This window comes from Micropterus dolomieu, linkage group LG18, assembly GCF_021292245.1.
Source record: "Micropterus dolomieu isolate WLL.071019.BEF.003 ecotype Adirondacks linkage group LG18, ASM2129224v1, whole genome shotgun sequence".
Classification (NCBI taxonomy): domain Eukaryota; kingdom Metazoa; phylum Chordata; class Actinopteri; order Centrarchiformes; family Centrarchidae; genus Micropterus; species Micropterus dolomieu.
In genome coordinates, this window is record NC_060167.1 from 5,570,304 (window position 1) to 5,595,219 (window position 24,916).

A 24,916-nucleotide genomic window follows, 5' to 3' on the forward strand; every position below is an offset into this window, starting at 1 on the left:
GGGTTCTCAGCGCTCTACACTTTATTAATATCATAAGGACAGTGTCAGCAGAGCCCTAAAAGAAGTTATGAGTATATCAGAATGTGTGTGTGTGTGTCTGTGTGTGTGTGTGTGTGTGTGTGTGTGTGTTTATATGTTTAGGTATGTTTTTTTGTTTTTTTTTAAGTTATAGTGAATAGTGGGTGTGTTGTGTCTGTGCGCACATGTGTCAAGTTGTGTGAAGTGCGGAGATATGTATGATAGGTGTGTGTGTATGTAAAGGCTATTTAAATGAACAGCAGTGAGTGAAAGAATACGTATCAGCTTTCTTTCTCCTTTTTTTCCTTTCATTCCTTTTGGTTTTCACATTTATTCTTTTAGATAGAGGGATAGGTAGCTGAATGCAGTCTGTAGTATGTCTGTGAAGGTTCTCAGTCATCCAGGTCATAGTTATCCAGCAAAGGTCACAGGAGCACTAACAAACCAGTGGTAGCAACAATCCTGGCTAACGATCTCACAGAGGTTAAATAGCCGAGTTTCCCCCTCCAGTCAGTCAGAACTTAAGAAGTCTCTTGGATGAGGGACGAAACGTCTTCTAGTTTTTCTTCAACCAAGTCCAGTTGCCCTTGACCTCAACCTTCGTTGGACAGTCTGTAGTAGCACCCCCTACCATGCAATTTACTTTCTCAAATACATTCTGCGGATTTCTAAAATAATTCCTAATAATAATATGCATTGCATTTTCTCTGAATTAGCCCTTTAAATCAAATCCAGTGTAAAACTATTGTGGCCTTGTAATCCTCACAGCAACACCACACACTCTTCATCTAACTGAAGAATCATCTCTGCTTCCATTTGTTCCTCTGCCAAACTTCCATTTTCTATTTTTGCTCTTTTCTATCATTCCTGCTCCCATATCTATCTATCTATCAACCAGTCTGTTGGTGGTGGAGGCATCAGATGTGCATCTTTTGTTTATATTTTTATTTGTTTTTGCTTTATTGTTTTCCCTACAGACTTTTAAAAAAATTCAGGTTAAACTAATACAAACATTTTAGGCTGACTGGCCTGTTGGTCATCTGTGAGGTCGTGAGAACATAGACAGTGAAATATCCATGTGTCCTGGGTAGATCAAGTGGATCCAGTGTTCCATGTCACACAATTGCATTCACTATGTTAAGTACAAACAGTCATCAGTAACAGAGATGCCGTCTCCAAAGTTAGGCAGCTCTAAAGCTACATGGGTTTTAGTTTAAATGTTAATCTTAATCTATTTATATAAGTTTTATGTTTGGTGCTGTAAACGCATCTAATGTACATTTTTTCAAATTTAGCATGTACTTTTGTCTACTATGATGCATAAAATAACATTATTCTTTTTGAACTACAATGGATTACTTTCCACCACCCAAAACTGAGGGGGTTTGAGATGGATATCTGCTGTACTATCATTGTACAGTGGATGAATTCATGGTTTCTCACTTGAAGATGGTCCAAAAACAAACCTTGTTACCTAAGCTAAATTATATTTTTGCAGATTTTGAATTTTCATTTTATACCATATATTTAAAACCACTAATAGTGTTAGTATCATTCTCCTCATTATAAATAATACCAATCATACAACTATTACCAGCTATTGTTCAATGTAGTGTGTGATAAATCATTAGCATGGGCACAAGTGTGAATGATAGATGAATTCTGTATAATGTCTATGTTTTCATCTCTCAAAAGTTAACAGGCCAGTCTCTTGAGAAAAAGTATTTTGGGGTAGTGAAATTATGATTTCACCAGCCATATAGCGCCTTATTACCTCTAATTTATTTGATTGATGACTGACCATGTCAAAGCTGATTTACAGAGGAGTGTTTGGGATAAGTTTTGCTAGAGATGAGCGTAAAATTCTTCATAGATGGTCTGATGAGCCTTCAAATGGCCTATCTTCTTGTAAAGATAAAGTAAACTAAATAGAGACAACATATTGGCCTGACAGGCAGCAGAGAAAAATTCAGCAAATGGCCGGACAACTAAATGGACATACTGTCAGATTGGCAGGCAACTATGTAGCATCTGTAAAAGCTTTACGAAACAAATCCAGAGACACAAAGTTGATAGACTTTATAAATATTATATATATATATAATATATAAAATATTAATGTTTTTGTTTAAGGACAAACAAACAGACGAGCCAGCAGCAGTTAGATAGACAGATTGTACAGGTAGATAAGAAGACAAATTGAAACAATGGGAAGAAAAACATCAGTTTAAAATGTCAACGAGTTAAAAATAATTTTTTCATTCAAACCATGAACTAATCCAATGTGTTTGTCCTTCTTCTGGGTCTTGCTCTGTTGTCATCATCGGCCTCACCTCACCATGCTTCAGAAGACATGCTTATTCCTACTCTTATTACCTGTAAGTAGAGATTTCACATCAGGAATAACTCCTTTCTCAGCCCATTATTTGTTCATTATGACTAGCTTTTGATTTCTGTAAACGTTTTGTCTTTTCCTGTATCCTGTTTGACTTGTATCATATTTAACCCCATAATGAATTGGAGGACATATATTGTTTCTCTCAAAATATTCAAAACTTTAAAGACATCCTGACAGCATGCTGAAAAACAAATGTTCCTCTGGCCACTTTAGAATCCACATTTCACCTGCTTGTTTATTTTACCAGCCAACTAGATGCATTGTACAAAGTTTACAATGTAGGCAAATAAAGCAAACTGTAGGCCATTTGGCAGGCGGCACTAAATCAGAACTCCAAAGGAACATATATTTAGTTAAGTTTAGTTTAGTTCTTATCTTTTTTTTTTTTTTTTTGTATTATTCTTTACACTTGTTAAAGCACTTTGTAACTTGTTTTTGAAAAGTGCTCTACAAATAAGGATTATTATATTATATTATTATTAAGTGGAACGAGCTATCACTGTTGTGTTTTACAGCACTGACACTTTCTGGAGCTTCCAAAAACCTATTTATTCAATTAAATGATCTGTCATGGCTATCATTCACCCTAATATAGTTTCCATACTTGTAATGCTACTCAAATCAGTTTTATAGTCTACAGTCTATAGATTAAATAAGTCATGAAAGTTAATGAAGTAGAGACAACAATCAGACAAGGATTCTGTGTAGAATTTCAAAGTTAGTTGACTTAATGGAAATATCTGGCCACTTTATTAGGGACACCTGTTCAGTTGCTTGTTAACACAAATTGCTAATCAGCCAATCACGTGGCAGCAACTCAATGCATTTAAGCATGTAGACATAGTCAAGACAACTTGCTGAAGTTCAAACCGAGCATCAGAATGGTGAAGAAAAGGGATTTAAGTGACTTTGAACGTAGCATGGTTGTTGGTGCCAGACTGAGTATTTCAGAAACTGCTGATCTGCAGTGATTTTCACGCACAACCATCTCTAGGGTTTACAGAGAATGGTCTGAAAAAGAGAAAATATCCAGAGAGCATCAGTTGTGTGGAAAAAAATTCCTTGTTGAGGTCAGAGGAGAATGGGCAGACTGGAAGCAGATGGACTACAGCAGCAGTAGACGACACCGGGTGCTCCTGTCAGCTAAGAACAGGAAACTGAGGCTAAAATTCACCACAAATTGGACAATAGAAGACTGGAAAAATGTTGCCTGGTCTGATGAGTCTTGATTTGAGCTTCAAAATTCAGATGGTAGGGTCAGAATTTGGAGTGAACAACATGAAAGCATGGATCCATCCTGCCTAGTATCAATGGTTCAGGTTGGTGGTGGTTTGGGGGATATTTTCTTGGCACACTTTGGGCCCCTTAGCACCAACTGAGCATCGTTTAAACGCGACAGCCTACCTGAGTATTGTTGCTGCCCATGTCCATCCCTTTATGACCACAGAGTACCCATCTTCCGATTGCTACTTCCAGCAGAATAATGCACCATATCACAAAGCTCAAATCATCTCAAACTGGTTTCTTAAACATGATAATGAGTTCACTTTACTCCAGTGCCCTCCACAGTCACTAGATCTCAATCCAATAAAGCACCTTTGGGATGTGGTGGAATGGGAGATTTGCATCATGGATGTGCAGCCGACAATTCTGCTTCAGGGGGTGGTGATGGATCAGTGGATAAGACACATGCCTTTACTGTGAGAAACCCGGGTACAATTCCACATCCAATGTGTCACTGAGCAAGACACTTAACCCCTAGTTGCTCCAGAGGCATGCATCCTCTGACATATATAGCAATTGTAAGTTGCTTTGCATAAAAGCTAAATGTAATGTAAAACAAAAAGCTGTGTGATGGTAATAATGTCAATACGGACCAAGTCTCACTTTCACTATCACTATTCTGCTTGAAGTTACATACCCTACTATTAGTTAAATACATTACTCAAGAGCAACTTAGCAGTCGTTTTTAGAAAAGAACAGTGCTAGCTGTCAGTTCATACATGCACAAGCACGTACAGACACACACTACCAAATACACAAAAACACGCACACACCAGCATACCTGCACAAACACATGCGCTCTGTTGCCCCGGGCTCACCTACAGATCCCTGCAGAGAATTTTTAAAAATCCCTGCTTCTCCATCTGTCTTCAAAGCATCTGAAGATTTACTCCAAATCTGCAGCAGAGTCCTAACTGAGTCGAACAGTCATCACATGCCAACACTTCTCCTTAAAACAGCCACCCCGAGGCTGTTTGACCCAACCAGAAATGACTTCTTTACAGTGACAAACTGACAATTAGAAAGACAGCACCCTTCACTGTGGTTTCACTGCTTTCCACATTCACTGCAGTGTTTAATTTGTTTCGGGGAAAAAATGAAAACACACTGCCATTTTTGACTGTCCTTCCAATGTGACACATATATGCTAACACTAACTCATAAAAAATTTACTGGATATAGTTACTATACACAAACATATATCTTCACATAAGTCCTGCAAATGCACAACTCACACAAACTGCACAGTATACCACACAAGGAATGAACATGTTAAGACATCTGGAACACATAGCAGTAACACGCAGTGACCCAGACATGCACAAAAACCTTTATTTGTAACAATTTAATTTGAGTCCCTCAGAAAGCCTGACCAATATATTGGCATAGCTGGTATTGTAGATTCCAGGGACCTTCATGAAATTTTTTTTTTCTTTATTTAACATACAAAGTCATGCAACAAAGTCAGTGATAAAAATAAATTGTTTTTATATTAGAAAATGAATATTGGCTGATATAGTGTATCAAAAAACAGTATTAGCCGCAAAAGTCAATAATTTTTTGTCCTATGGATCCTAATAAAAACAATATTATAGAAAACAAAAAACAGTTAGGTTACAAAGTGCATAAAGTCAGTATTAAACAAAACACTAAAACAATATGAGATACACAGATAAATATCACATAAAATAAGAAATATGTTAATGAAATATGTTAATGTTTTAAAGATCTGATAGAAAAACAAAGCACACATACACAGTTAGCAATTAAGAAATACCAGCTGCACATATGCATGTGCACAGACACACTCACATACAGTCTATACGTACATTTACACACAGCTTTAGCCCAAGGATGTTTACTGTTAAATGAGAGAGGGATTTAAAGTCACAGTCTCCTGTGGTCCTGCAGCTTGTGAGTATTTGTCCTCTCTCTCTCTCTCTCTCTCTCTCTCTCTCTCTCTCTCTCTCTCTCTCTCTCTCTCTCTCTCTCTCTTTCCTCATCTCTCTGTATCCCTCAATCTCTCCCTCCCTTGCTGGGTCTTCCTCTAAATCCTGTGATACACAGATGAAAGTTAGCTTGGGCTTCGCCTACAGCCCTTTTCTGGAGCTACCACTGTCATCCTGAAGTGAGGGACTGCCTGTTTGACTGCAGTGCAGGATGGGGATAACTCGAGGATATCTAACTGCCAACTGACTGGCTGAAGCTATTCTAGCCATAATACGGGTGTTCTGTCAATCCCATGACATGAAACAAATGTTTGGTTTGTTTGATTGGATGCCTTAAGGTTGCCCCCGTTGACTCGCCAGATTTCTACAAAACAAAATGCATGCATCACTTTCTAGGAAAAGAACAATATTGGTAACCTATAAATTGTTGTTGCGTGGGCAATCATTTTAGAACTATTTAGCTAAAATATGGCGGTACATAAATTCCATGTAGCACCATTTTTATAATTAATGGCACAAATGTATTCTGTCACAGAAGTTCTTGGTTAAAGGATGGCCTTCATAAGATACTGTCAAATTAAACAATAGTCACACAGACCTTTATTTTAATAATCAATAACACACATTTAAAACAAATGTTGTTACTTTTACAAAGAAGTAACATAATGGGAAAGTTGGATCAGAGCACGATACTGCATCCTCTACATTTTCGAACTACTAATGAACTTCAGTAATTAATTTCACATCATCCAGCATTTGGGAAATGAACCCTTCAAGTGCTCATGACACGTAATATATCAAATGAGCAACGATTAAAAAGCAGTTCTTTTACTCAAGAGTTCACAAAAAGTACCCTCTGCTTCGCCTCACTCCATTCGTCTCAACTCATGTCTCTCAGTAATAACGTCTCCTCACAAATCCATCAGGAGAAGCTCTCATCTCACTCCCCTAAAAAAAACAACTTATCCACTATGCATCACTCATTATCGACACATCAAACGGCCTGCAATTAACGTCGCCAGGAGCACAAAGTAGTCCATGATTCTTGCCGCAGTCGACACCCGGCGGGGTAACCTTAGTGCTTAATGAACTACCGCCATGACATTCATTAAAAAAGGATTATGTCGTGCTCATTGCCACTTACAATATGCAAGGAATTTGTCATTTAAACGAGTCCATTAACGGAATGAATGTGTGATAGGTAGAGGTGTAAAGGAGGGGGAGAATGAGAAGGCCTTTCTCTGCTCGCAAGTCACACATTTCTGTCTGTTGCTTCTTCTTTTACCTTAAACCTGCTTCTCTGCATTCTCTTCCTTTATCACCTCTTTATCCTGCCTCCTTCTCTATTCCAACCTTCTTTCTCTCCATTCTTTCTCCTAAACTTTTTCTTCTTCTTGTTCGTCTTTCTCTATCCACCTCTTCATCTTTTCCATTTGACTTTCCTTTCTTTGCTCACCTCCTCCTCCTCTTCTCCTGCCCACTTTCTGTCAAAGTGCAGTCAAATAGCCAGGAATAGGCCACTCCAAGCTCCAATCACAAAGGAGGTTTTGAGGCTCCGTTGCCTGTAAATTGGTGTGGAGCAGAAGAAGGTTGAATCTGGGATTGATGGAAGGAAATGATTATGGGAGAAACTTTGCCGCGCCATTCCTCCTTTCCATCTTGCAATTTTCTATCTGTCTCTCCAACGCCTTATTCTCGCACTCCCTCTTGTTTCCGTGGTTGGCTTTTTTCCTCATTTCCTTGCTTATTCTTGAACTGTTTCATTTGTTTTCCTACTTTCTCTTGTTCTATTTTCACCCTCTGTTCTGTTTCTGGCTTTATAAAATCTCTGTGATTTTTCATTACTCTGTCTCTTGGCTGAATTGCTTAAGTACTCAAGGGCAAGTGCAGCTCATCACCTAGACACACTCAAACCCACGCACACACTTATATACAATGACACTGATTTAATTTCATATCTTTGCATATCTCTTTCAGTCCCACACACACATTATTACCAGTATTCTGTGAGCCAGTGGAATGATAGGGATGAAAAGACATCTGACCTCTCGTTTATTGCTTTTGCACCCATATAGGGCTCTGTAAATGCAATGAAACAAAAAATGGGGACAGGACACAGGAGTTTCAGTCTTATCTCAGACAAACCAAGGATATTCTTTGTTTATACATCTGAGATACACCTTATAGAGCAAATAGTTACACTTATCTATTTTTTGTTTGGCCTCATTAGTTTTGGTTTTATTTTTTAAAAATGTCAGGGACTATATTTATGTTTATTACTGAAGGCATTCTCTGAGGTGTCAACACTGCAAAATGCTCTGGTTCACTGTAAACTGAGAGATCTTTGTCCTTTTGGGTGTGTGGTCACATAAAATCTGGTTGAAGAACTTTTATTGGATAAGCGCATTTTTGGCACTAATTGGTTAAAACCGATGCAAATTGAACATCACAAGCTTCTGTGTGTCTGTTTAAAGTTCTAACGTATTGATGAGAATTGAATCATGTAAACAAGAACTAAAACAATATTCATCAGTTTTTGTAACTTGTGTTTGGCCAGTTGCCTTTTTGCAGTAGATGTCACTTCAAGCAATGTTCTTCATTTTCCTCTCGCTCCTCTCTATCACTGATAATATAAGCTTTTTGACTTGTTGAGAGAAACTGACAAGTCATTGAAGGTATTTTTTGGAAGGTATTTTTTGTACGAATTTGTCTTTTGGAGTGACTATGCAGAACGGAGCATAGGCGTGATAGGCAGCTTCGTGATAGGTCACTGAGAAACACTCCCACTCACTGGTCAGTGTGCACCAGTAGCCAAATACAACAGACACGTGTACAAGCACTCACAGGCGAAACACTGAATGTCCAGCACATGCGGTACTTACATAGCCTTCAAGGAGATAAAGTGTTTTCTCACATAAACAACACAAATGCCTGCATTATAGCAAATGCATACACACACATACACACAGCCCACTGTATGCCATTCGTGACTACATGTCAGACACTTTAACTAAGTTGAAGAATGTGTTGGCGGATTCTGGAGGAGTTTTTTCTGTTGACTTCAGAAAAAGAAGTGTGAAATGATTTTTATATGACTCAACTGAAGATCCATTTTGAAATGATGCATAACTCATACTCATATTAGTGATAGTATCTGTTGTTCATTTGCAAAGCACAGCAGTTACTGATGTGAAAAAACAATGCTTTTACACACTTTAAGAAACTTGGATAATGGGTCACTCTGTTCTGACAGTGCACAATTTTTAGTGTTAACTGGAAAATATATACAACTTCAAACAAAAATAGTGATATCAAAGCTTATCTTCAATCCCAACCATGAATACAACTAAAACTCCCTTTTGAAATGCTCATTCCTTATTATTAGTAAGATAGAGTTCATCGTTAATGTCCCAGTGGGAGAAGGGTCCAACTTCAGTCCTCCCTCCTGAGGCCCCAGTTCTGAGAGCCAAAATCTGTTTCTGAACATATTTGAGCTGGAAATCCAGTTGCAGAATCTTCACTCATATTAGATCTACAAGCATTTATTTAAAGATTTGTTACGCTGCTGGTAGAGAAATCTTCCATAGATGTGTGTGACACAGTTTACCACATACAGCCTGGGGTGCTCATTAGCCACCAGTGTCTAGCTTTCCAACAAATGCTGTTCTAATAATCTTATAATGTGTGTTCAGCAACTAACTATATAACTACAATGCCATATGATTTCCATGCTCATTTTCCTGATCAGGACTCATGCAAAATTACATTTTGGTTCAAGATGCAAGAGCCTAGCTTTTAAGTACATTCAAAAGCTCTCTGAGTCTGAAAGAAAATAAATACACAATGTAAACCCCTGCAATGGCCATCATGGCTACTTGCATATGGATCTACATTTGGGTCAGCTTGCAGGCCTTTTCTCACAGTAACCATTGTAATGTCAAATCATACTAGGTCAAGGGGGAAAAATGGTTTACTGTTGGTCAAACATGGCAAAGAATGCTTTTAACATTTGGTCCAGCCCTTTCCCCTGGATCTGTACAACTAAGGTACCAATTGTAATGTTAACATGACCCACAGAGTCACATCCTGTACACACACACAGTCACATGTACAAGTTAGGTGCATAGGGTAGACAAGGTACATGCATGAAAACAATGCATAACTGCATACACAATAGGTTTCCCATATCTCTCTGAATAAACTTAATAGTTATTCAGGATGCATTTAGGTTGTCTGGCATGCAGCAGCTTGTAGCCATGGATGACAGCCCAGAAGTGAATTTTAACAACAAGCCATTAGATGGTAACTCTGACCCTATGTGCAGATATTTGTGGTTGATATGAACTACAGAGTGCAAGTCAATTCATCAGTCACTGACCCTTCATTGAAATTCAAGAAAATGTGGATGGTTTTGCCTTGCAAAGCCTAACTGCACTGACTTGCATTGCTGTTAGCAGATAGAATATGTATATAATTTATATATGTATTCTATATAATACTATAGAATAGTAGCCCTACTTTTCTTTCCCTTTGTATTGTTTTACAACAATATGGCAAGCCAATCAAGGAATGTGACAGAATGTGTGTTGTTTTTGAAATTTAAGTGAAATTCAGTAGACAGTTAATACTCTGACTTGTAGTTAGTGGTGCATTTCAGCCAGAAATGTCTCACTTAACAGTTCCATGGTGCTTTGCTGTGGAGGGTCATGTAGTGTGCTCATTAAAGAGATACACCAAGTTCAAGAGACTGATCCACCAGTCAATTTACCAGTTAGTGACTGACAAATACATCCAAGGGAATTTGGCCCTGAAGAAGGTCTATATAAATGCTTTAGCTTCAATAGTGCTGTATGTGAGACCATCAGCATTACAAATGAGATGTTTCCTATGAAATATCACACATACGTTATAAAAAGATGATCACAGAAAACACAGGTTTAAGTTGCAGCTAAACAGTGATATATATATATAACCATTATAATTAAAAGAAACTATTACGGGCTATTTTAGGATCAAGTAAAGGAAACCCCACTGTGCCTATTGGCTTTCTTTGGATTTCACTGCATCCCCAGATCAACCCAAAGCTTTAAGGGCGTAATGTTCTTCAAGGTTACATCACACTTTCCAGTCAGCTGGTTTACAAGTGGATCACTGTTCTTTAAATAACATTTTTGTTATCCTTAGTGGGAAAATATCACATATAAAAGGAAAATGCTTTTAAAAAATCATCTAATTCCATTGGTCTGCGAGGCCTCAGTCAATATTTGTCAAGATGACCAAAAGGCTGGAAAGCCTTTGCTTTGATGATAGTTTAAAGCCTGTGACAAGCTTTGGGGGCCTGTTAATGGCATATCCAGTCTGAAAATGTATACTTTGAATCCAACTGTATATTCTAGGAAATATCCTAGCTGGTCTCCTCATATAGAAATGAAGCATACTCAAGAACAGCACATGAAGTTCAAAAGTTGCACTGCCTTTGACATAATTTCATTCGGTTGAAAGAAGCAGTGGTTTCTGTGTGCAGTAAACAACAGAATCACACTCACATTAAAATGAGGCTCACTAATTATCACTTCCAGTATGTTCAGGTCCATAGAACAGTTCTGTCTTTTAGAGGTAGTTACATGCAGGAGAGGACATTACAAATCTGGTTCATTGTGGTACTTCAGCAAGCTCTAGTGAATCTACCAGTCGATGTCAGATTGTAATGGCTTGCTGTCATTTCTGCCATCTGGTGTCTCATTGGACCTAAAACTGGAGGTTCAGGTAGGACTCAAAATAGCCAATGGAAAATAGCCAACAGATGGGAGCTATGACATGTGAACAGTGAATGGAAGAAAAAAAGCCCATAAGGATACAACCACACTCAAGGGACATCTCATCAACATTCACTCAACCACATTTACCATTATGTACAGACACTGCCCGACATGTTACTGAAGTACTGAATGTCATCCTCTCCCCACTGAAACATGTTGCCTGTCCTGTCTTTACTCTAATTGCTCTGGAGAAAAAATACCCTTTTTCTTAATTACTAACTCAAACCAAAAATCAATAAGGGAGTCTCCTTATAAGTTACTTGGAATGTGAGTCAATGAAGCATCTTTAACTGTCCAAATCTACTGGATATGCAAAAGTGTAAACCACATGTGCTAAGTCAGTGCTGTCAGTGTGGTTTTACAGAACAGCTGACATTGATACTTGGTACCTGATGACAAATTATTTTTAAATTATGTATTTTTAGACACTGTGGTTTATCGCGTGCCAGTAGTGTTTTCATTATAAAGTCTGACTTTGATTCCACAGTAGGAGGTACAGATGTAAAAGGACTGTCTGAAGAGGGAAATTTTTAAACAACAAGAAGATTTTTCTAATGTCAGACTAGTTATCGAAGGCATCAACAGACTGTTATTGCAAATGACTAACTAGGTAACTTTAGGATACCAACACAGAAATGTTTAAATAAAAACAATTACAAAAAAGTGCTTCTAATTGCTCGTTTCTGTTTACAGATCCGAATGAGGCAGTCTCATTTCTGTGTGCAAGTCACTGCATGTTATAAAGAAACATAATCCTTTTGCGCTTACTGTTTTCACCATAAAGCATCTCCCTAACAGTATTTTGATTTTGTTTATGTTTGTTTGTATGTGACGTGATGTGTACTGTATATGGGTTTACACACTGTGTAAATATACCTGTTTGTATATGTGTTCCTGTATGTGCTTGTGTATGTGCTTTTATGTTTATGCTTTTTTGTGTGTATGTGGTCAAACCACAACAGAAAATTGGCTAAGAAGCAAAAGGAGACTGCCAGCAGTTCCACCCAGCAGAGGGAGATGGGTCCAGTCACCACAGCTGATAAGAGCACCACTAAAGTGAGCACCCTGCACAAAGATGACCCCTTCTCAACCTCCAACCAGGACCTCAATGGATTCAGTAAGTGAAAATCTTTTGTGGTTCTGGCTTGAATGTGTATCCTAAATCAACTGACTACAGCTGTCAGCATGGAGGGCCACTGGGGAACGTACTAATACCAATCTCTAAATATATAACCACGGTAGAAGCCAATGAAACATTGTTTTGCTATTGAAGTAAAATCATTAAAATAAAATGTAAGTAAGATAATTTGTTTTGTCTAATAAATATAGCGGTAAGTTAACTTTTGTTTCACATAGTAAAATTTCTTTTGCCCATGTCTCTACTCCAATATATGCATATACCATGTCTCTGTGCCATTAATCATTTTGTCAGATTCATTTATTCAAACGTCTCATTTTATAATAAAACTCTCCATATGTTCCTCTCCAGCATCAGCAGTGTGTTGGGCTGCTTCACTAGCCTCCATGTTACTTACTGCCTTTATAATCATTTTCAGCTCTGTTCCTAAACCTGTGCCCTGTGATATCTCATACACATACAAGTACATGCATGCATACTGCATTGGATATTTCACATATGAAGCTATGTATATTTTCAACAGCAATCATGAAAGTCAGCCTGCCCACATTTGCGTGTGTGTTGGTTCATACCTTGTGTGTGCATGCACTTGTGTCCATGGTAATTAGAAAGGGCCGCTCAGAAGGGCATTTTTCTCTTGAAAATGTCAGCCTGGCCTTTTGGGAGTGCTTGGCCACTGAAAACCAGGGGTGCTGGAGAGGGACTAAGTAGCAAGCTAATGTCGGCTGTAATTGCCTGCAATCTTTCTCTAACTTTTCATGTTGCAATTCTGAGGTGCAATAATATATTTGCATTAAAAAACACTTAGAAGAGACCAATTTTATCGGGACCTTGGATGTATGATAAAGTTGTGGTATTTAACATTATTTAAGACATAATTATTTGTTTGGGCATTTGCAAGCTATACTAGAAAAGTAGCTTGCTTTATTCTAGACCGTGGGTGTTTCATAATCTTCTTGAAGATTACTAAAAATGTTATACTTATTGTTTTGTTTTGTCACTTTCTGCACTTTTTGTTAGTTTGTTGATTGAGCTCAATGGTAATTACCTGTCTGTTTAAGTTGGTGCCATGAACTTCTCTCTCTCTAACTGTCTCTGTCTTATCACATGCACATATGAAAAAGAAACAAAGTGCACACACACATATACACAGTCACCGATCCGGGCTCAGTCCTAATGAGACAGAGAAAAATGCTGACACAAGGAATGGGACCCAATAATATTTCCACAGATGGACCCTCACAGAGCAAATAACCTCTTTGTGTTATTGCATTCTCACCCAGTCACCAGTTATCTTCACAGGACATTGCTGTCAAAGCAGATTTCTTTTGGTATGCAGGTACACTCCTCACTGTATTAAAGTTGGGCTTCTTTCTGCTTTGCATTAGCATACAGTGCCAGTACGCATGAGACGAGAGGGATTTTATCACAGAAGAGGAGAAAATATGTTGTGTTTGGAGGTATTAGGAGAGAGGAGGAGGGGGGTGAAGATAAAATTTAAATTATCCGCTGTAGGGAAATTGGGCTATTGTACTAGAAAACAGTAGAGCAAACAGAATTTGAATAAGAATTAGGCAAGAGGGCTGCTACATGGAAAATTTTCACACCAGGAAATTACCATCATATTAATTTTGAAGACATTAGTAAAATTACAAACACTGAATGAGGTCTGTGTCAGCCTTTATACTGCCATTTACTTTTACATTTTATTTGATGGGAAACCTGACAGGTTATTTTATGGTAAGAAACATGAAAAGAGTGCTATGTTCTTCCAGAGTAAATTGAGTTGAAGCTTTTGGGATTACTAGTAAACAAATTTATTCAGTTTTAAAAAGTTAAAGTCAAGTTGATCTGTTGGTGACGAAACGGAGCAGAGTATACCGGAAATATATCATTGTATCTACATATATGTATTAGCCTTCAGTCACTATCTAAGGAAGCGAGACGTGATGGTAAAGCACACTTATAAGCAATCTGCTTAGCTCAGCTGCTACTCTGTTTTCTATTTTGTTCTGTTGACTTTATTATGACCCACAGTTGCCATTTTGAACTGGCAAAAGCAGTTTGAACAAACCCTGTGATGGATTTGAGTGTGTATGCCTGTATGTCATTTCAACAAATGAGCACAGCTGTCATGTTTTGTGGTTAGGTTGATACCTGCTCATTAGCTGCCATACTAGCTTACAGAGTGTCCTATGGACAGGTGAGAAATTAAAGGAAAACCACAAATAAATCAGTGGAGAAACATAAAAACAAAAATTTCCATTGTTTTGTCCACTTAGAAAGACGGGCCACTGAAAAGTTAATCTGTGATCTACTCTATGCTATGATTGAAACATGTCTATCCTGAGGTGAGTGGCCTCTTCAAAAATGACAGTGACCCCATCCACATGAGGAGACGTATGGAGCAATGTGTTAGACACCACTCTCCACCACCGTTATCTAAACACCATCTTTGGGAAAAGAGATTCAGAGACTTGGAAAATTGATGTCATGGAGCACTGAACCTGTTCTGGGGTCTCATAGTGGCCAGACACCTTCCTATATTTGTCACCGATTTGGAATTTGTTTGTTGTTTACACAAATTACTTTTTCCTGTAAAAGGAGTCATCATTCCAGTGGCTGCTGCTTGTCAGGAGCAATTGCACAATGGTCATTTTAAGCTGTTTTATATGACCGACGTGTTAATTTTTTCAAGTGAGTAGAGTCTGTACTAGGCAGTTAACTGCTCTAGAGATGCTAGGCTAGCTTAGCTAGTGCGATAAATACATGTAACATGTTAGTTCTTAGATCAGTTTGATTCATAATGTTGATTACTTGGTATCTGGCATATCTGGGCTGCTTGTGTCCAAAAAGGATTGTGATATTTGAGTATTACACGTCCACTGGAAAACACTTATATGTCATCGAGTTCTCTACTATTTATCACGCTCTGTTTCTTGCCATTGGTTCATTCCATTTACTTTGAAAAGTCATTGTTCATACAAGCCACACAACCATGTAGTCCTATGTATTGACAAACATTGAGATTATGTCATGTTTGAGTGCACACTCATTGAGACAGAAAACCTTTTATCTTTCAAAATTCAATATTGGTAGCATTGATGGTGTCAATAGTGTTATTGGATTGTTCCTTGTGCTGTTGAATATGTAGTGTCTTCCTTTGTGTATGTTTTTGTTGTTAATTGTGTCTTCAGTGATGATTGATTGTTGTTTTTTTGGTGAGTTCACTGACATATCCCCCTTATCTTCTTCTCCCCCCCTATGTTTCACCCTCTTGTCTTTTACCTGTTTTACCTGTATTTTACTCTCTCTGCTGTCCTTATTTCTTTTCCAACTTCCTCTGTCCTATTCATTTTATTGTCTCTCCTATTCCCTCATCTCCTCCTGCTTCCTCTTGTTTTCCTTTCTCACATCCTCTATTCATATTTCCTCATGTCCCTCCTGTTATTTTCACTCTCCATTCACTTCCTCCTCTTCCCTTACCTATCTATTCTGTCCCACACCCTCCTTTCACTTCACCTCTCTCTTCCCCACATCCTCTCCCCTTTTTTGTCTTGTTTTCTCCTCCTCTTTTTCACCTTGTTTTCACCTTATCCTCCCCAGCCTCCCCCTCTCCCTGCTCCTTCTCTGTGCAGGGAAGCAAGACACTGCAGAGCAAATCCCTGCTGAATTCGTACTACTCAGGTACACACTTAAGCACACACAGACACACACATAAACACATAATCTTTGAAGATGCTTTAGACAGTGTTTCAATGGCTGTAGAGGTGATGGAGTTGCCTGCAACTGTAACAACTGGACAAATCATCCCTTTTAATGACACTGTAGATACTGAGAAATTGTGTTTTTGTTCCAAATTGCCCGTTTAGGTTGATCAGAGGATTTTTGCATGGATATTACTACTGAAAGAGAACATATTATTGCTTTTACCAGTTCGCAGACTACAAATGTTGATCAGTTGTTGTGCAGATTATTCCTATTAGAAAATGTTAAAGGTTCTTTCCTCTTCTGACCAAACCTGCGTTATGTTATTTTTTATTATTATTATTATTGCAATTTGTGTTTCTCAGCCGTCAATATTGCAAAAACAGACCAAAAATGTTTTTAAAGATAAAAATGAACATGTTAGTGACATTTATGTTTCCCTGTGTGTCATGGGGAATATGTGTACAGTGTCCAAAGAGCCTGTTCCAGCCACAACTTCTATAGGTGAGTAAAAAAATTTTATCTCATGTTTTCTATATCCATATTTTTGTTTGTTTGTTCATATCTCTCTGTTTTCAGTTAAAAATTGGTTTGTTTAATAACTCTTACTTGTGTTTGTATGGGTGCATCTTTGTGTGTATGTGTTGATATGTGCGCATGCATGTGTGTGCATGACAAACTGGTAGTGCAAAAGTTAACAAAAGGCAGTTCTATGTACATACAATGTCAGAGACGCACATGGAGGGCAATATACTTAGTGTGCAATCACAAATGTACACACACACACATACAAAGTTTACTCATGGGCAAAATGAAATGTCAAAACCATTTTCCAGGACCTTCCTTCTCTCTGTCTATTTCTCTTCATTTGTCCTCTCTCCCCTTCTGTTGGCCAGATTGACCAGTTCTTTGCCAAGGAGATTGTCTCTGGCCCTTGCCAAAGTGTGACATGTATGTGTGTGTGGCTACTCTTTGCACAAAGTAGACCATTCCACACAGTCCCCGCTCCCCCTCTCTCTCTCACTCACACACACACACACAGAGGAATAAGTGCTGTAGTGACATTTGTCTGCCGGTCTCGTCTTACAGGAGTGTTTCTGTTTTATGTGATAATACTTATCAGCCAGATGCCTGCTCATCATCTTCCTGCCACACCTCTTCTCATTTGTCCTCCTCCTTTCTGCTCCTTTTTTCTTCCCATCCGTGTTCATCATGTCTACTGTCACATCGTCCCATCTCCCTCTTTTCTCTCTACATGTCTTTTGAAATATTCTCTCCTCAGTTTTAATTATTTATTGCATTTTGTTTGAATAATTTGCTCTTTTTATATCTTCTTTTCTTTGACATACATTATAAATGCAACTAGGCCTGAATAGCCAGTAGCCCATTCTGTGCCATTTGTTTTCTTAAGTTTCCTTAAGAGTGTATGTGATTTATCTTCTCCATTCCCCTCGGTAAATGCCCCTTTCTTTTACATTATTTTGTACGGTTCAATCCTCATTGCTTTTTCTCTTACTCTAACCCTAGCCCTCTTTCCTTATTTTCTATCTTTTTATTTGCTCATCAGATATTCTCTTATCCGTTCTTCACTTCCACTTCATTTCCATACTTTACCATATTCTCCTCCTTTCAGTCTGTTTTTCATTCCAACCCTCTCCTCCTATCCTCTTCTCTCCACTCCTCTACTTTCTTTCCACGTTCTCTTTTCTTTACACACTGTTGTTAATCAGCTGCATCACTGTTATACCTGCTGATCCCATGTGTTAACTGCCCAGGAAACAGAGAGCCACAGACTGTGATAGGTACCCACTCTGCCTCTTTTATATGTTTCAGCCTCACATATTTGAGATAGTTTACTGTAATCTACAGAATGGGCTAAAAAGGTTTCTTCGCCATTTGCTGATGCATATCAAGGCATGATGAAGCAGAATGTAAAAGTACACTTGAGCGATTTATACAATGGCAGAAATCTGCTGTCATACATCTTCACAGAATGACGTTAGCGTTTTGTCAAACCATCTGTTCTCTTTACAATTAGATGGAAAGACAAGAGATGTTAATCAAAACTTCCATCATTAAGGTGAAGAGAAATCTGGTATTCACAGCAAATAAATGAAATATAGAAAATAGATTATATACAGTAAAACAAACAGACACAGAAATGAAAGTATAACACACAGAAGCATTAACCATTTTTTCATCCATTGTTCTACACCATCGTCCATCCATCCATGCATCCATCCATCTATCCACTGCTTCGACACACTCAAGACTCCCTCTCATCATCCTTCAATCTTTCCACCCACATAGTCCCCTCTCATTTCACAAGTCATCTCTCCATCCATCATCCCTCTATTAATCTGTTATCCTACTATACCTCCTCATTTCTATTAAACCCATTCAACTACCACTGCTACTCCTGACTTGTTCCTCCTTTTAGCCATCCTTTTGTCCATTCCCCCCATGGTCATCTGTCTATCAGTTCATCTCATCTATCTGTTCATCCATTCATCCATTAATCCTTCCATTACCTTTTTTTTTAAAATTTCTGTATATCTGTTAATCTGTCTATCCACTTCTCTATCCAGTTATCACTGTCAAGATTCATCTCTTCTTTTCTAATGTAATTGATTCAATTAACCCTCCCTTACTCCATCTATCTATCCATCTAGTTGTACACACATCACTCCCTCTCTAAATCCTGTCTCTTCCTTTTATCTTTACTACACTCTCCCATCTCCTATTTCATATGTCCCTGCAGCCCCTTTTTCATTCACTAATCCCCCCTTTACTCCATCCATCCACGCACATGATAAAGCAGCAGTGCTGGGTGTTGTTTGCACATCATGCTGAGCATGGCAATTATTTTATTGATTGAATAAGTAAATTAGTGGATGAAGGACCTGCAAATTGACCACCAAGCATGTTGCCATCATCATCATCTTTAACATTATGACCACCTAAGGCCAAAAGAAGGAGGGATAGAATAATGGAATACCAATGTGCAGTAAAATGGAAAACCGATGAAGAGTCAGGGATGAAGGAAAAATAAATAGAAGGTTTGGAAGGGAGTGGAAACTGAAATGGAAAAGGAGAGATGGAGGAAAAATGAAATAGAGACAATTTGCCAGTATATGCCAGCATATTTATTTCAACAACGTGTGTTCATTTGTTTCTAGTTAAATTCAAGTAGTCTATTGTTTTTTGTTTTTTACCAACAACTCTTCTTGAATATATAATGACACAAGGATGATAGAACTGCATACTGAGATATTCAGATTGTAGTGGTCAGACAATTCTACTTTTAATTATATTCACAGTTGAATGTGAGCACATTTCATTAATTGTATTGCTTTAATTATTTTCTGTCCAGTACTACAACACTAACTGTCTAATAAAAAACCCCACCACACTCGACTTTCTAAATAAAATGCCCTTAAATTAAAATGATACACAAAACAACCTCTGTTTGGCCTCAGGAGTGAAAAATAAATGTGGGTCTGATCAATGTTCTAACAAAACATTTGCTCAGGTAAAAAAAAGGATAAATATATATAATATTTATCTATATCTATCTATCTAGCTATGCATTCTGCAATGAGCAAGGTCCAATCTGACTGCAAGCATTTTGGTGCTTTTTTTCTTATTTAAAGGTATACTATGTATCTTTTCTGCATTGAAATTGCTAAAAACAATTAGACCGATGTTATATATTTAGTTGTGTACTTACAATATCCCAAATGTTTCCAACAATTTTCAAATCCAGAGAAATCTGTCATTTTAATCAAGTTTCATTTGGTCACTGGAGTTATATTCCCTTTGTGCATGCAAGGGTAGGAGGACACCTCATCAAACTAAGTCTTTTTATTATTGTTTTGATGTGAGACCCCTAACAGCAGTATATTACATACTGTGTTTGATTGACAAGAAATAAAACTCTTGATTTCCTTTAAAATTAACCAGGTCATCACTAAACAGAAACAGAAACATTTTAGGTTGCTTGTGCCCTTAAGTGAAGACATATTTAACACACAATCGTTGCTGTTTTGATGAAAAAATTTATTTGTTTGTATAAGTGAAATGGTTTAACTTTTCAAAAACTCTTAAACAATTTGAATCAGTGAAGTCTATACATGATCCTGACTAAGTTTTGGGACGATTGGCCTACCTGTTCCCGGCGAGATGTTGAAAATAAGATTTATAGAGCAGAAGACTAGCTTCAGACAACTTGAAATATTAAAACGATAAATAAGTTTTTTGAGCAAAAATTTAAACTTGATTAGGACAGCACCACCTTGAGTTCAATGAGTGTCATTGTATGTGCCTGAGTAGTGGGTGCAATTTGCAAACTTCCTGCCAATATTGGTGTTTTTGCTGTACAAACACTTTTAGAAGAAAGAACAACAATGAGCACAAAGACAATGGCAGCAAAGCTTCACTTTTTGAAACTAGATGGTACCAGGACCCTGAATGGTGAGGATTGTTTTTTTAGAATAGCGAGAGAGTGAATAGAAGAGAGTGTGTGAGCAGAGAGACAGGTGCAGAGAGAAGAAAGTTATTAAGATGACAGTGAAAGAGACATACAGATTGAGGGATCAAAGGCAGGAAGAAGGAGCTTGGGTAAAGCCAGTATGCAATGCAGAGCGGGGTTTAGCTCTGTGTGTGTGAGTGTGTTTTCTTTTTGAACCAGCTGTATAGCTTTCTCCATAGCTCAGGTGTTTTCTCTGCTATGGAAATGTGATTTTATACGGACACACACACACAAACACTCAGACTCTCAGAATATTGCATATATAAGCACCCAATGAGAAACAAACACTTAGACACGGTGTAGCATACACAAGCATACAAGGAGACAAGGACACATCAGAAAGTTACAAATATGCATGAAGTACACACTCACACATATCTATATGCACATACACCCAGCACAGTGTTAACATTAATGCAACATAAATCCACTGGATCAGTAGAAAGCCACCGCAGCATAGCGAGCATTTCATGTGCAAACACGTTTTCCTCTAAAAATCAATTTCCCAGACACTGATGTATGTTAAAAGGTTACGAAACACTGTTCTCTGTCAGTTCACAAAGCAAGCGTCAGCCTTTTGTGCCCAGTCAAGGACAGCCCTTCGATGCTGTTAGCGTAGAAGTTATGTTTTTCCATGGATCAGGAGCTTTTTGTGGTTAATTAAGTACACAGAGACACATCCTTCCTCACATGCAATTAAAGAAACACAGACTCATGCACAGGCGCCCCAGTAACTTAGACTACACTCTCCTGTCTGCCTTTTCAAGGGCATCTAAAAGCCATGAAGATTAGGAAAATTAGGCCATAATGGATTAGGAAGCAACAGTTGTGGTTGAGATAATTTTTGCAGGTGACAAAGACTTCACAGAATCATCTTGTTTGTTGTTATTTACTGCTAAAGCATTCTGATGTTTGCATGGATGTTGCAATGGAGATTTGCAGAGGTAAAGTAGAAAGGCATTATTTATTTGTTTAGCTTTAGTGCTTAACCACGCTAAAACAATTAGGTAAAAGGTTTCTTTCCCTTATTCACGTTCTGTCTATCTCGGCTGTCCTCTCTCTTGATAAGTTGCTGTTACATGCATTCAACAATGAAGGCAGACTTTCGACTTCACGAAAGTAAAAAAAATATGTTACATGTGGATTGTTTCATCTATCGTTTTAGTATTGTTTTATCAAGGTTTTTTCAGAGCAAGCTAGCACACGGATTATAAGAACGCTTTTATAGGCTAACGTTAACATTACGTGTTATCAGAATCAGAAGGAGCTTTATTGCTAAGCAGTGTTTTACACATACGAGGAATTTGCTGTGGTGATAAGGTGCTACACATTCGACATAAATAAATGTAAAAATATATAAATATGGAATAGAAGAACAACGTTGCAGATATATACATGTGCATTATTCTTATTGAACTTCATATTATTCATTGCACTGAATTGAGAATGTCTAAATAAAACAAGCAGTTTCAGATTCCCTCGTAAAGCAAACATTTATTGCGCGATAGTCGATGACGATGTTATAATCACTTAGTCATCCATGTTACTGTTTGGAAGCTGGATCTAGACAGGCTGTCACATTTTTTAAGTAAGCCGCTCCTACAAATATCTACGCCATCAATACTGTAAAATCAAGATCACTGCATGAAATCACTGAAATGTACATTAAACTGAATGCAGCATTTTAGACAATATTTTGTCCTCCGAATCCATGTTTCCATTGCATGGATAGCATTTGGATATTACTGGAAATTGTTCTGAGTCCCCCTCCTTAAAGGGTAAATTATTATTATAACAATTTAATAATGCAGTGCATTTAGTACTTTTCATGCACAAAAAGCAATAACAGTAGCCTACTGGTCGTACCAGGCTGGACATGCAGTCTGCCAGAATATGTATCCCCCACCATAGTTCACAGATGATGGCCTACTATCAAGTATTTTATTTTGTGTATACTTCATGACTAATAACATGGGTGAATATGGAGAAGTTTGTTGTTTCCTAGCAAATGTTATAGTGGGATCCCAATACAAACTGGGATCCAGAGAATGTGTAGTACACTAGAGCTTATACTGTTCATTAACCCTTAGAAAAGAAGTGTTCAAAGAATGTCCTTTAACTTGATCTAAAGTTTTTAAGTTAGTTTTTTTTGAAAAATGTAATTTAATAAAACTATAGCTAAGTTACTGAAAAGATCCTGTTACTGAAACAAATAACTGTAAGTTACTGAAACATACTAAAATGTTACATTATATACTAAACAAGACATTTTGAAAGCTTGAACATTGCCTTTGTCTCTTTTGTCTCGGATTGATTGTGTCCTTGTGACAAAACAATTGGCTTCAATAAAATTGGTCTAGAACCGCCACTCCCCATAACCGCTCCTAATGAGAAGTTCGCACCTTGCATGGCAGCCTCTGCCATCAGTGTGTGAATGTGTGTGTCAATGGGTGAATGTGTTGAGTGGTCGGTAGATTGGAATGGAGTCCATTTATCATAAATGCAGTCCATTTTGCGAGCAGTAATTATTTTGGTGGGCAGGAACTTTAGCCCAGGAACTACATTACATGTTTTTACTCCAGTTAAAACAGGTAGGGTTCCTTGAAAAGTTCAACCAAGAGTCAAAGCTGTGCTTTAATAATCTATATACAGGTTATTACATAGAATATTCAGAGAAGACAGAAACAATCAATTCCTGTGCAAATTAGAATCAAATTGTTCCTTTCAGGGATATTTGGAACAGGGGACTATTCATGAAATTATGGATATGGAAAAATAACCATTTAGCAGCATATATAATAAAAAGAGAATTCTTTAACTTAAGTAAAAGATTCAGTTACTGCCAGCTGACCTCAGTGATATGATGTTTTACTATGGAAATTATTAAATGTGTTTTTCTGTGGATATTTTGAAGATGGACTCGACATGAAACACTTTGGCAACAACTATGCTGCTGCACAGTGGAAGTGGAAGATGGTCCAGCATCACCTCTTGTGTGGAGAGCTCATAATTTCTATCCACTGCCCTGCTTGTATTAGAAGTAGTTTTTCCACATCATAACTGAAGGGCAATAATTTTGCCCAGCCTAGTTCTGTAAAGCATTAGGCTGCATGTAAGATGATTATGGCTAATGGTAGTCATTTTGTTTGGCCATAATGTGGCAGTGCTGGGTAATTGAAGGTAAGAGCGGGGTTGAGAGATAGTAATTTTTAACCTTTATGTGCTCAGGGAAGATTGAGCCTCTGTGCTCTTTTCCAGCCATGTCTTGACTGCCTGCTTACATAACTTATATTCACATCTAGAGCTCTCTCAGTCATACTTTCCTTTCACAAGTCTTTCTCAACCTGTATGCTTCTTGGGCTGTCAGTCTGTGACAATCTATCTCATCCTCTTGGGTGGACTCTTTTTCATCATCATTTTATATAGTTACATATCGATTTATTAAACCAGAATCAAAGGTAGAGTGCAGCCTGCGTTTATACAGTCCAAATGAACAGTTAAAATTGTCAAGAATAAAAAAACAACATTGAAGAAAGTTTATTCCTGTTGTGGTCCTCTTTGGAAACCTTGGACCACAAGGTTAGGGCTGATTTGATTTCCGGCTTGGCAGATACTGACTTATTGAGCAAATCTGGTCATGATGATGACACGACCAATCCACATTAAATACAATTTCTTTGTTAATATTATTGCAAAACTTTAGTTGTTACATTGTTCCTGTGTATTAGTTTACATCCATCCAGTCAGCAGGCCGTCAAATCCAATTTTTCATGACAAAGCAATCTCTGGCCTCAGGGTGAAATAAATATTCTAAATTCGAGAAAATGACAAAACTGGTATTGGATCAGATTCGTTGACATCAGTATCAGGAGGAGAAAAGTTGCATCAGTGCATCCAAACACAAGATGACATTTTCAGGTCAGTTAAGACAGGCAAAAACTGGCAATTTAAGAACAACTTTAATTTGAAAATCATCTCATACCTGGATGATGCTGCTGCAACATCCTGTGTGAATGAAAAATGGATATTACACATTAAAGAAGCAGTTTGCATTTTTGTGATGCTATCATG

The 24,916-nt window shown here is 37.8% G+C and overlaps 1 protein-coding gene across 1 annotated transcript in view; it reads left to right on the forward strand.

The window, feature by feature from the left end:
• Positions 1 to 24,916, forward strand: part of ptprt (protein tyrosine phosphatase receptor type T) — a 334,210-nt gene that overhangs the window by 244,310 nt on the left and 64,984 nt on the right. The window contains exons 19-21 of the mRNA XM_046028632.1: positions 12,431 to 12,585; positions 16,213 to 16,293; positions 16,783 to 16,818. Of these exons, the coding sequence (XP_045884588.1) occupies positions 12,431 to 12,585; positions 16,213 to 16,293; positions 16,783 to 16,818 (272 nt within the window). The remainder of the gene's footprint in view (positions 1 to 12,430; positions 12,586 to 16,212; positions 16,294 to 16,782; positions 16,819 to 24,916) is intronic.